This window comes from Wolffia australiana, chromosome 4 (genome assembly GCF_029677425.1).
Source record: "Wolffia australiana isolate 7733 chromosome 4, ASM2967742v1".
NCBI classification, from domain to species: Eukaryota; Viridiplantae; Streptophyta; class Magnoliopsida; order Alismatales; family Araceae; genus Wolffia; species Wolffia australiana.
Window position 1 is genome coordinate 2,052,369 of NC_135838.1, and position 12,652 is coordinate 2,065,020.

The 12,652-nt window shown below is 43.6% G+C and overlaps 2 protein-coding genes across 3 annotated transcripts; one reads left to right on the plus strand and one right to left on the minus strand.

Moving 5' to 3' along the window:
* Nucleotides 1-369: 369 nt before the first annotated feature.
* LOC144702762 (Galactose oxidase/kelch repeat superfamily protein) lies at nt 370-3,283 on the plus strand. The gene is made up of 2 exons (XM_078574794.1): nt 370-610; nt 2,011-3,283. The coding sequence occupies exon 2, from the start codon at nt 2,044-2,046 to the stop codon at nt 3,091-3,093; it is 1,050 nt and encodes a 349-aa protein (XP_078430920.1). The 5' UTR covers nt 370-610; nt 2,011-2,043; the 3' UTR covers nt 3,094-3,283.
* A 653-nt stretch (nt 3,284-3,936) lies between these two features.
* LOC144702761 (nuclease) lies at nt 3,937-6,126 on the minus strand. 2 transcript variants are annotated; one of them, XM_078574793.1, is made up of 3 exons: nt 5,774-6,126; nt 4,301-5,121; nt 3,937-4,204 (listed from the first exon to the last, which is right to left on the minus strand). In XM_078574793.1, exons 1-3 carry the CDS (start codon nt 5,928-5,930, stop codon nt 4,094-4,096), a joined length of 1,089 nt encoding a protein of 362 aa, XP_078430919.1. In that variant the 5' UTR covers nt 5,931-6,126; the 3' UTR covers nt 3,937-4,093. The 2 variants fall into 2 exon arrangements, with proteins under 2 accessions (XP_078430919.1, XP_078430918.1); XM_078574792.1 differs by having other exon boundaries at nt 3,937-5,121; nt 5,774-6,120.
* Between the last annotated feature and the right edge of the window lie 6,526 nt (nt 6,127-12,652).

Genomic DNA, 12,652 nt, shown 5'->3' on the forward strand with positions numbered 1-12,652 from the left:
ACAATGACAATGATGACAATGACTATGATGATGACGAAGATGATGACGACAATGACAATGAGGATGATGATGACAATGACAATGATGACGATGACAATGATGATGACGATGACAATGACGGTGACAACGACAATGACAATGATGATGATAATTACGACAATGTTGATGACAATTATTATGATGACGACAATGCCTAAGATGGCCATAACGAAGATGATGACAGTCTAAACGGCTATCATGATGGCATAACTGTATCTTGATCGGATCGAACGGCGAGGAATTTTCTATTATATACTTGGTTTTCTGGAGGAATATTGTTCGAAATATAAAGCGGAATATTCTTCTTCGCACGTGGGAGATCAACTGAATATCATCATCTTGCACCAGATCGAAGAAGCTTCTTATTTCTTCTGGTCGTCGAGCCCAATCTCACCTCCGGAAAATTCCGACGCCGGATCTCCTCAGCCCATCCGTGATCCCCTAATTCTTGAATAATTTCCCCGTTCTTGCTTCAATTTCATGATTCTGTCGGTGAAAGCTGCGGCGGTGGAGCGATTTGTAGTAATTTCGTCGGGCAGCTATTGAAACGCGCCTGCAAATGCTGGAAGAGGTAGGCGGTCGATGACTTTCTCCTGTAATTTGTGCGGCTTAATCATGCCATGATTTTTTGATAATATCTATGAGCAGCTTTATTTTCTGCTAGGTTTTCGTTGTTCAATCGCGATAATTCATCTTTTATTCGCCAAAAGTTCGTCCTGTTGTCCAGGCTGGGTCGTTGCTCTGAGAGTTTTGTTTCTTGGTTAGATCTGTTGACCAAGATCTTTTGGGATGCATTTTAAAGAATTTTGTAGGATCTTTTGCCAAATCTATACGCCTAACCTGTAGCGTGCCTTAAAGAACCATTCTGGTAAACCCTACTTATCTTCGATTGGGTCTGAATGTATCATCCTTTTTCTGCGAGGATGAATATAAGAATGATCAAATAGAAATTTCAAACTAGTCAACCATCGTTTATCTACGTGGCCACAAAATTCTTCCATGATTAATACCTTTTGATTCCCAACTTGTCAACCCTTTTTTATCTGCTTTTTATGGTGCATTAAACATAAGTTATTGATGGTTGCAAATACTGAACATCTGTTGGTGGGTTTATCATTCTATGAAGCTTCTCTGTGAGTCTTAATATTCTCAAACCCATTCAATTATGAGTTTTTTTCTTGAGAAATCTCTGTGAATGCGACAACTTCTTGATATTTTGTGTGATATCGATTTTTTGTGGCCTTCTGTCACGATATATCATTAGATTTCCTTCATTTTCAGAGCAGAGATCGCACGTTAGGTTTAGTACTTTTGTTTGAGATCAAGAATTTGTGTTTTCTACCTCCTTTCCAACATTGGAATTGCGGGGATTCCATTTCCGTGAAGAAACCGGTAAAGCCAAAAAAATTCAAGTAAATATTTTTTATTTGGGAAAATATTATTCCAGAGGTTTCTGTTTGCATAATCAGTATAAAAAAGAAAGACAAATGAGGGGCTTTGGCATTATCGCTGCAAAGAAAGATTCTGGATTTTCATTTCTGGTTTTCTCCTCTGTTTCTGAGTTTTTGTATTTTGTTTTTGCTCCTCATTAGGAAAATAATTTGTACTGTGGGTACCTCTTGTCCCAATCTTCTAATTCTTAATCCCTAAGCCCTATCTATGTCGACCAAAAAAGAGGGAAAAAATGTTGTTTGAATTTCAGCATTGAAATCCCAAAAAAGGAACCATAAGGTATGTGGCCAGACTCTACAAACTTGAAGCCTTGTTTTTTTCTTGATATAATATTATGTGTTTTTTTAATTATCCCTTTGGGGAGTCCACAGAAAACATGTAATTAGTGACCCACTGTTATTTATCAACTTCATTAATCAAAAGGGATTATTCATGACCTGCACCTACCTTTTTTTTCATTCGTCTTATAATTCTTCGATAATCCGATTGAAATTAAAACTTTGTTCTTTATCTTGACAGCACTGTTTGTCTTGAGGCAAGATATTAGGTGCCATGAGCGGGCTGATCGACAGGCTTCCGAATGCGGTGGCCCTGCAGTGCCTGGCCCGAGTCCCGTTATGCTTCCACCCCCATCTGAAGCTCGTCTGCCGGGCCTGGCGAGACGCTCTTTGCAGCCCAGAACTCTTCCGGGCTCGGTCCGAGTCTGGCGCCACGGAGGACTTCATCTGCGTCCTGGCCTTCGAGCCCGAGAACCTCTTCCAGCTTTACGACCCTCTCCGTGACACGTGGCTCACTCTCCCGGCAGTCCCAACCCGGGTCCGCCACCTGGCGCGCTTCGGCGTCGCCTCCTCCCGCGGGAAGCTGTTCGTCCTCGGTGGCGGATCCGACCACGTGGACCCCTCCACAGGCGACCACGACACCACCTTCGCCTCTGACGAGGTATGGTCCTTCGACCCGTTCTCTCGGAGGTGGGCCCCGCAGGCCCCGATGCTGGTCCCGCGGGCCATGTTCGCGTGCTGCACAATAGATGGACAGATCGTGGTTGCGGGAGGCTTCACCAATTGCCGCAAGGCCATCTCCAAGGCTGAGATCTACGACGTGGACAAGGACACGTGGCAGGCGCTTCCGGATCTCTGCCAGACCCGCAGCTCGGCCTGCTCGGGCGTGGTGCTGGAGGGGAAGATGCATGTGTTGCACAAGGGGGTGTCCAGCGTGCAGATTCTGGACGAGGGGCGGGGGTGGCACGTGGCGGATTATGGTTGGCTGCAGGGACCGATGGCGGTGGTGGGGGGCGAGCTGTACGTGCTCAGCCACGGAGCGGTGGCGCGGCAGCGGCGAAGCGGCGATGACGGGGCAGTGGTGGCGGTGGTGGCGACAGCGGGGGAGCTGCAGAGCAGGATAGGATACGGGATGGTGGGTGTGGGGGAGGAGCTGTTCATACTGGGCGGGGTAATTGGGCCGGGTCGGATGAACCAGACCATCAAGCTGTTGTCTGACGTGGACGTCCTCGCAGTCAACGCCGAGAGGCCTGTGTGGCGGCATGCCACGTCCATGACCCATTGCCGTGGCAGCATCCAGGGTTGCACCGTCCTCTCCGTCTAGTGCTTCTCTCTCTCTCTCTATCCGTGTGTGCGTCTCTCTCTCTAGGGTTGGTACTCTTTTCCACCAGGTTTTTGGTGGTTTCTTTGCATCTCTGAACATTCACAGTTCAATCCATGATGAACGTGAATAGAGAGAGGAGAGAAATACATCTCTCTCCTCTCTCTCTCTAAATGGATTGTCTCTTGGAATCTCTGAATATTCACAGGTCAAGCAGAAAGAAATGTGATATCTGTATTTGGGGGAGAAATGTGGAAAACCAGGTATGGTTATTCATTTGGTGGTTGCTCTCTATTGCTTTCTCTTGACTTGAAGCTTTGTTGCACCAGGTTGTTGGTGTTTTCTTTCCATCTCTCAATATCCACAGCCTAATTTATCATGAATGTGGATATGGGCATGGAAGAGAGTGGAAAACCAGGTGTGGAGGCACTGAGCAAGAGAGAGAAACACAGTATAGAATTTATAATTTGGAGCACCAGGTTGGTGTTTTCTGAGAATCTCTGATTACTCTCAGCTGAATGGGTATGAGAGAGAAAGAAGGTATAAAACGGGTTGTGGACCAGTGAGCAAGAAGGTGACATTGATGAATGAAATTGGGTGATGGTTTCTCTCCATGCTTGTGTTTTATTGAAATTTCAGTCTTCATAACTCAATGATTGATGAATTGGATGAGGATTATGGAAGAAACAGAGGGCTGGAAGACCAAATTAGGGGAGACTGTTTCGGAGAGAGATAGACACAGAAGTGGTCTCTCTCTCTCTCCAAACTTGAAGCTTTTCAGCAGCTCATAATATTCACAACTTGGCCTACGATAAATGGGGACAATACTCTTTTGCACAATATTGATGTTTGCCAGGATACTCAGGATATTCATGATGAATGTGATATGGACATGAGAAAGAAAGAGAGGCCAGAAAACCAGGTGGGGGCACTTAGAGGGTAAGATTCAGACACTAAATCAGGACATCTCTCTAACTCTCTCTCTCTCTCTCTCTCTGAGTTTTTAGCTTGATGAGTACCTTGCAAGAGCTTCTCTAGCCCCCCACCCGGGCGCATCCCTGTGCCGCTCCGGCTCGCCAAGCTCGTCGCCACCAGCGTCAAACGGGACGAACTCCTGCAACTTGTCCCCAGAGTCAACCATAATGTTGTGGAGCAAGCAGCAAACCAGAATTATGCTGGGCAATTTATGCTTATCTGGCCTCCACACCACCTTGTGCAGGATCCGCCACGTCCCTTTCAAGTAGCCAAAGGCGCTCGCCGCGAGCCCGGCCACCGCCTTCTGCCTCGCGTCGAAGACGGCCGCCGGCAAAGGCAGCCCCGCCGCCCCTCCGTACGGGACCATAAGCCATGGGAGGAGAGGATACTCTTGACCACCCACAATGTACTCCCTGAGCTCAAATCCAGCTGCATTGATCTCTCGACTGCTGGCCAACCGCCGCCCGGCCTCGCAGAGCTTGAAGAGGCCCGACCATCGGAGGAGCTGCCCCGGGTTCACGCTGCCCGGCCAGCCTGTCGCCACGTCAACGAACCTGAGCTCATGGTCCACCACTCCTTGGAGGGACATGCTGTAATTGTTGTCCTTGTCTCGCCAGTCGTCGGAGGACTCGACGGCGGGGAGGGTCATGACCACCTTGGCCGAGCCGACGGCGCCGCAGCAGTTGGGGAGACCGAAGTCGGCCTCGATACTCGACTTGATCTCTGCTAGCTCTGCTGGGCTGGGCCAGTGGAGATGGTGCCTGGCCCTCTCCTCCATTGACTCGACGAAGCGCCAGGTGACTTGGGAGACTGTGGACTGGCCAATTCCGAAGGCGTCACCGACGGAGACTTGGGAGTCGCCGGAGGCCAGCCGACGGAGAGCGATGGCGACCTGCTTGTCGACGCTGAGAAGGCGGCCCTCAATGTTGATCAGCCCTGACGGCGGCCGAGAGACGAGGTCCTCCTGCACCAAGGAGCAGACGTAGTTGAAGGTGTTCTTGGACAAGTGGAAGAAGTGCTTGAATGCCTCTTCCTCATCCTGAGGGACCTGGGGCCCTGCCATGATCCAGTGCAGCAAATATCAGAATCATAATCAGTTCAATTCACATAGAAGAGGCCCAGCAAGATTAAAATTTTTAACAAGTTTCTTCTCAAGTAGGTAATTAGTTTGATTAGTTTACCAACTCCAGCAAGAACATGAAGTGAAGTGAAATCAGGATCAGGAGCTGATTTTTCAAAGTTTTTGAAGTGGAAAGATTTGATGCTCAACAGGGTCTTTATGGAAGAAGAGATTCCAAAATTCAACGAGCAGAAAATGAAAAACTAAAACAAGAAAATAATATACTGACAATGTTAGGAGTAAACGGGCTATGATCAGAAAATGGAAAATTTTAACAAGTTTCTTCTGAAATAGGCAATTGGTTGGATTGATTTACCAACTCCAGCAAGAACATGAAGTGAAGTGAAATCAGGGTCAGGAGCTGATTTTTCAAAGTTTTTTAAGTAGATAGATTTGATGCTCAACAGGGTTTTTATGGACGAAGAGATTCTAAAATTCAACGAGCAGAAAACGAAAAACTAAAACAAGAAAAAAAATATGCTGACAATGTCAGAAAATGAAAATTCCAGCAGAATATCATCAACTCAAATCTAGGTCAAAAATCAAGAGAATAGAACGGAGGAGAAAACGATTAGGATAGAGGGCGACCAGAGTTCTTCAGCGAGAAGCTGCTCCACCAATCTACGTCCCCGGGGCGAGGATCGGAGAGATTCTCGGGCTGGGAAGATAGCGGCGAAATTTTTGGGGGATTAACGGGATTCATGGCTACTCGCTTCCTCTTCTTCGATTTCCTCAGAGGCGCCATCTTCCCGCACCAATTTGAGAATCTGGATCTCGGATTCTTCGATCAATGGCTGAATTTCAGAGATTATAGATGGATTTTGGCACTCTGATCAGGGGTTGAGTGAAGTGGACAGAAGGGTAGTCAATGTGAACAATGAGGAAGATGCGAATGACTCCATCGGGCTGAATTTCTGACTGGCCCGAGACCGTCGGTCCGATCTATATATATCTCTCTCTCATTGACTCTCTCTCTCTCTCTCTCTCTCTCTCTCTCTCTCTCTCTCTCTCTCTCTCTCTCTCTCTCTCTCGCTCTCTCTCTCTCTCTCTATCTCTCTCTCTCTCTCGCTCTCTCTCTCTCTCTCTCTCTCTCTCTCTCTCTCTCTCTCTCTCTCGCTCTCTCTCTCTCTCTCTCTCTCTCTCTCTCTCGCTCTCTCTCTCTCTCTCTCTCTCTCGCTCTCTCTCTCTCTATCTCTCTCTCGCTCTCTCTCTCTCTCTCTATCTCTCTCTCGCTCTCTCTCTCTCTCTCTCTCTCTCTCTTTCTCTCTGAGTCTCTCTCATACTCTCTGAATCTCTCTCTTACTCTATGACTCTCTCTCTCTCTCTCTCTCTCTCTTAATATCTGACTCTCTCTCTTAATCTCTCTCTCTCTCTTACTATCTGACTCTCTCTCTTAATCTCTGACTCTCTCTCTCTTACTCTCTGAATCTCTCTCTCTTTCTCTCTGACTCTCTCTCATACTCTCTGACTTTCCCTCTTACTCTATGACTCTCTCTCTCTTACTCTCTGACTCTCTCTCTTACTCTCTGAATCTCTCTCTTACTCTATGACTATCTCTCTCTTACTCTCTGACTCTCTCTCTCTCTTACTCTCTGACTCTATCTTACTCTATAACTCTCTCTTTCTTACTCTCTGAATCTCTCTCTTACTCTCTGACTCTCTCTCTCTCTTACTCTCTGAATCTCTCTCTTACTCTCTGACTCTCTCTCTCTCTTACTCTCTGAATCTCTCTCTTACTCTCTCTCTCTCTTACTCTCTGAATCTCTGACTCTTTCTGTTACTCTCTTACTATCTCTCTCTCTCTTAATCTCTTACTCTCCGAATCTCTGACTCTTTCTGTTACTCTCTTACTATCTGTCTCGCTCTCTTAATCTCTGACTCTCTCTCTTACTCTCTGAATCTCTCTCTTAATCTCTAACTCTCTCTCTCTCTCTCTTACTCTCTCTTAATCTCTGACTCTCTCTCTTACTCTCTCTTAATCTCTGACTCTTATTCTCTTAATCTCTGACTCTCTCTCTCTTACTCTCTCTTAATCTCTGACTCTTACTCTCTTAATCTCTGACTCTCTCTCTCTTACTCTCTCTTAATCTCTGACTCTCTTTCTCTCTCTTAATCTCTGACACTCTCTCTTACTCTCTCTTAATCTCTGACTCTCTCTCTCTTACTCTCTCTTAATCTCTGACTCTCTTTCTCTCTCTTACTCTCTGACTCTCTCTCTCTTCCTCTCTGACTCTCTGACTCTCTCTCTCTCTCTTACTCTCTTACTCTCTGACTCTCTCTCTCTCTTACTCTCTTTCTCTCTCTCTCTCTCTCTCTTAATCTCTGACTCTCTCTCTTATTCTCTTACTCTCTGACTCTCTCTCTTAATCTCTGACTCTCTCTCTCTCTTACTCTCTGACTCTCTCTCTTTTACTCTCTCTTACTCTCTTACTATCTCTCTCTTAATCTCTGACTCTCTCTCTCTTACTCTCTTACTATCTCTCTCTTAATCTCTGACTCTCTCTCTCTTACTCTCTTACTATCTCTCTCTTACTCTCTGACTCTCTCTCTTACTCTCTGACTCTCTCTCTCTCTTACTCTAACTCTCTCTCTCTCTTAATCTCTGACTCTCTCTCTCTTACTCTCTGACTCTCTCTCTTTTACTCTCTTACTCTCTGACTCCCTCTATTAATCTCTGACTCTCTCTCTCTTACTCTCTGACTCCCTCTCTTAATCTCTAACTCTCTCTTTCTCTCTCTGACTCTCTCTCTCTCTCTCTCTTTTTCTTAGTCTCTCTTACATTCTCTCTCTATTTCTTAGTCTCTCCTACTTTCTCTGTCTCAGTCTCTTACTCTCTCTCTCTCTATCTATTTCTTAGCCTTTCTTACACACTCTCACTCTCTCTCTCTCTATATCTAAGTCTCTGACCCTCTCCATTTCTTGGTCTCTCTTACTCTCTCTCTCTTTCTTACTGTCCCTCCATCTTAATGTCTCCCTTACTTTCTCTCTGACTAACTATTGTCATCAATGGAGAATAGTGTCTCCTGATGACTTGGATAGAAACCCCAGAAGGGATAGAAACTCGGGTTTGAACAATTACACCCGCGCTTTTCACTGCACTAGCCTGGTTTTGAATACCAGGTCATGAAAGACACATATTGGGCTAATAGTTAGGCCCATTTGTCTAAAGAAGAAACATGTAACAAATAAGAAACAGACCCACCATAGTCTGAATCAGTATAAGCCTCAAGAACTTGTTGTCGCCTCTCTAAAATACCAAACCATGCCCAACATTGCCTTTCAAATAAACTACTTTAAATGTTGCCTGCATATGGGGTTCTCTCGGATGATACATAAACTGACTTGAAAGTCCCACAATAAATGTGATATCTGATCTGGAATGTTGAAGATACATCCACAATAAACAGGGGCTGTTTCTTCACATAATTCAAGCTTCAAACTTGCATCGATGGCACCAAAGACGCTTTGCATTTGGTTGTACCCTTCTCCACCAAAATATCAAGTATATATTTCCTTTGAGAGACGAAGATACCACTGGGGGAATAAGAAATCTCAATTCCAAGAAAAGGACGCAACAACCCCAAGGATTTGATATCAAAGGTTTGAGAAAGTTTCTCAATAAGAATGAAAATTTCTTCATCATCATTACCAGTGATAACGATATCACCAACATATACAAGAAGGGCAGCCACCTTTCCATTCACACTTGTCTTTATAAATAGAGTATCATCTCCATTACTGAGTTTATATACCATACTTCTCATAGCATGCAAGAGCTTCCCAAACCACGCTTTTGGCGATTGTTTTAATCTATATAGTGCCTTCTTCAGCTGGCACACTTGACCTTTACATCCAGGTGGGTAATATCTACGAGGAAGATCCATGTAGACTTACTCAATTATATCTCCATGGAGAAATGCATTTTGTACATTGTATTGATATAAATTTCAATTCAAGTTGGCCCCCATTGCAATCAGGATACATAACGTGTTCAACTTTGCGTTGGGACCAAATGTTTCACTGCAGTCAATTCCAAATGACTGAGTATAGATCTTTGCCCCCAATCTAGCTTTGTACCTTTCCAATGTGCCATCTGCTCTATATTTGGTGGTATATACCCACCTACATCCCACATCCTTCTTTCCCAGGAATAAAACAGTAATGTCCCATGTGTCGTTCTTGATCAGTTCATTCATCTCAATGTGGATTTCTCAAGGCCTCTTCCACTGTCTTTGGAGTAGGAATTGCATCGATTCTAGTAATAAATGCCTGGTATCCTGGGGAGAGATGTGAATATTGTACAAAATGTGACATCGGATGTAATGGAAACTGTGTACACTTTCTCTTTCCCTTCCTTAAGGCAATTGCCCAACCCTGATCAGCTTTCGGAAGAATTTTGTCAGCCCGTGCATTTTTCTCTTCCTCCATGTCTATTGGCAACAATGGCTTGTAATTATCATTCTCTGTACTCCCACCATAAGTATTACTCTCATTTGGATGCAATGATATCGGGCTTTCTTCTTTGGTTATCTACACTTGAGCCTCAAGTGGGTCTATTACAGCTTTATCTTTATCATAAGTATATGTAACTGGCGGTAACTCCATAGATGGAAATTAGATTCTCCTTTGAACTTGTACTCTGGATTCAGCTGTTTCACTGGATTTTTCATAGTATTTTTCCAACTCATTAAATGAAACATCGAGGAAGATAAACATTTTCTTCTATGGTGGTTATAAAACTTATACCCTTTTTGCGTCTACATGTAACCAATGAAAATACGCTTAAGGGCCTTTAGTCTCAACTTGTTGATAGGATTATGGAGGTGGACAAAGACAGTGCACTCAAAGATTCTTGGTTTCAGGCCTGTTCTCAACTTGACAAATGGAAAAAAATGAGCCAACAGATCTAGTGGACTCTTATAGCCCAAAACTTTGGATGGAAGACAATTGATCAGATGTACAGATGTCAATACGGCTTCTCCCCAGAGAAATTTGAGCACCTTGATGAATCAGTAGAATTCTGGTTGCCAACAATATATCCAATCTTCCTTTCTGCTACACCATTCTATCGCATAGTATAGACACAAGACGACTCATGCACAATGCCTTGAGCCTGAAAAAATGTTTGTAATGTTGGATTGAAGTAACATTTGGCATTCTCGGATCTGAATCTATTTATCAATACACCATATTGCGTCTTCACCAGATTAATAAAGTGTTTAATAATGTCAGCTACCTCGGACTTGTATCTTAGAAGATATACCCATTTGAGGCGAGTACAATCATCTAAGCACAAGGAACCATGGAGCACCATTTAGCGACGGTACATGGTCCCCACACGTCAATATGCACAAGATCAAAGTGACTGATACTTCTCTCACTCTAGCTTTTAAACGAATATTTTTTATGCTTAGCCAACTGACATTCATCACACATGAGCTTTGATAAATTCACATTATGAGAAAAAAGTTGGACGCATTCTTCCAAAAATTCCAGATGATGGATGTCCCAAATAAGAATGAAACAATTTAATTTGTTCTACTACTGGGATATTGTCTTCTTCATAAGTTTTCCCTCCATCTACCATCAGCATGGTACCAGCACCCCTATTTACATTCAGCAAACTGTTCTTCTCTTCAATTGGTCCAGTCCTTCGGTTCAACCTCTTGTCATGTACAAAACAACCATAAGAATCAAGAGTTAGAGTGAGTGAAGAGTCTTTAACCAATCTTTTAGGAGAGATCAACTGTGCTTTAACCAAAGGAACATGCAAGACATTCTTTAGAAATCCCAAAATTTTAATTGTAACAGTCCCAATGCCAGAAATTTAGAAGCATTTCTCTTTCTGCTGTTAATACATGATTGCGTCCAGGACATGTAGAATACTCCACAAATTTATAACGAAAAGGGTTTGTGTGAACGGTTGCCCCAAAATCAATTATCCAATCTGTAGGTTGGTATGAATCATGGGTGACAAGAAAGCAATGCTCACCGGTGCAGCCTATTGAAGTATTTGCCAGACACGCCATGTTATTAAAATTTTCCAGCTCCTCCTTGAGTGCATAGAAGTCACTGAGAGTAAGATGAGAAGCATCATCACATGGGCTTGCTGTTTGGGTGGTCAACCATGTAGATCACAACAAGTTTTTTTTGTGTGTCCCCTCCTTTTACAATATGAGCATACCACCGGTTCCCAGGTCTGCCAGTGAGACTTTCCCTTTTGTTGACGCTGATTACTCCCTTCATGTGGATAAGACTTGGAAGATTGGTTCCTAGTAGTAACCACAAGTCCATACCCAATCTCCCCCATTAAGATATAAACGACTTTATACGACACTCTTCTTCAATCTCATCAGGAACTTGTAAGGATGATCTTTCTTCATATAATGCAGACAAGGACAGTCTGTTTCAGCAATTGTCCTGTAGAGATCCCTGGACAGTTTTGTCACCGTGTTGAAGAAGTATTGATTTTGTTACTAGTTCATAGATACACCATTCATTGTTTGTCTACAGCCAACTTTTGTGAATATTATCCCAGATCTGCTTTGCAGTATGGAGCAAAAGGTACTTAGAAATAAGATATCCACACATACTATTAAGGAGCCATGTTTTAACGATGGCATCTTCTGCTTTCCACACTGCGTACCATGAACTGGAGGGCTTCACTTCATCGATCAAATGATGAGCTAGTATCCTCCCTTAAAGCATAGTTTCAACAAACTTGCTCCAATGTAGTAGATTTACATCTATATATTTCATGGACTTGGGTATTCTATGATTAATCATAGTGGATAACTCATGGCCCTGTTGATTTGGTTGCAGGTCATGCAACTCAGATTTCTCCATAGCTAGTGGTTCTAGTTTCATTGACCTAATAACAATTTGACAGCAAACAGATCAGTGACAGTCACACTTGGATCAAGTTTGTTTTACCAGGTCTTCAAGAACTACACAACACGAGTCAACAACCAACTTGGTGTTGTCCTTCCTTGTATGGACTTGAAACAACCAAATTTGTCTCCAACTGATAATGGGAAAGAAACTCGGGTTTGAACAATAACACTCACACTTTTCACTACACGAGCATGATTTTAAATGCCAGGTCATAACATACACATATTGGGATAAAATTTAGGCTCGTTAGTCTAAAATGGAAATATGTAACACGTATGAAACATAAGAAAAGGAAATGATGGAAATAGGATATATAAAGAAATCAGGAATGGGAGTAATCTGGCTGACAACTATCTCTCTCTTTGTCTCTCTTTCTCTGTCTCTCTTACTATCTTTCACTCTCTCTCTCTCTCTATCTTAGTTTATATCTAACTATCGCTCTCTCTTTCTCATTTACTATCGCTTACTCTCTCTCCCTCTCTTACTCTCTCCGATGCAGAATAGGATCGAAAGGGGATGGAGAGTCATAGTTATTTTCTTCAACTGAAAGTCATCTTCATCATCATGGAAAGG

Excerpts from the sequence above, each read along its gene's own strand:
- LOC144702762 (XM_078574794.1), top strand. The coding sequence starts at position 2,044 with ATGAGCGGGCTGATCGACAGGCTTCCGAATGCGGTGGCCCTGCAGTGC.
- LOC144702761 (XM_078574792.1), bottom strand. The coding sequence starts at position 5,930 with ATGGCGCCTCTGAGGAAATCGAAGAAGAGGAAGCGAGTAGCCATGAAT. Across the intron at positions 5,122-5,773 it reads CTTCTCGCTGAAGAACTCTG|GGCCCCAGGTCCCTCAGGAT; the intron begins GTCGCCCTCTAT and ends GGATCATGGCAG.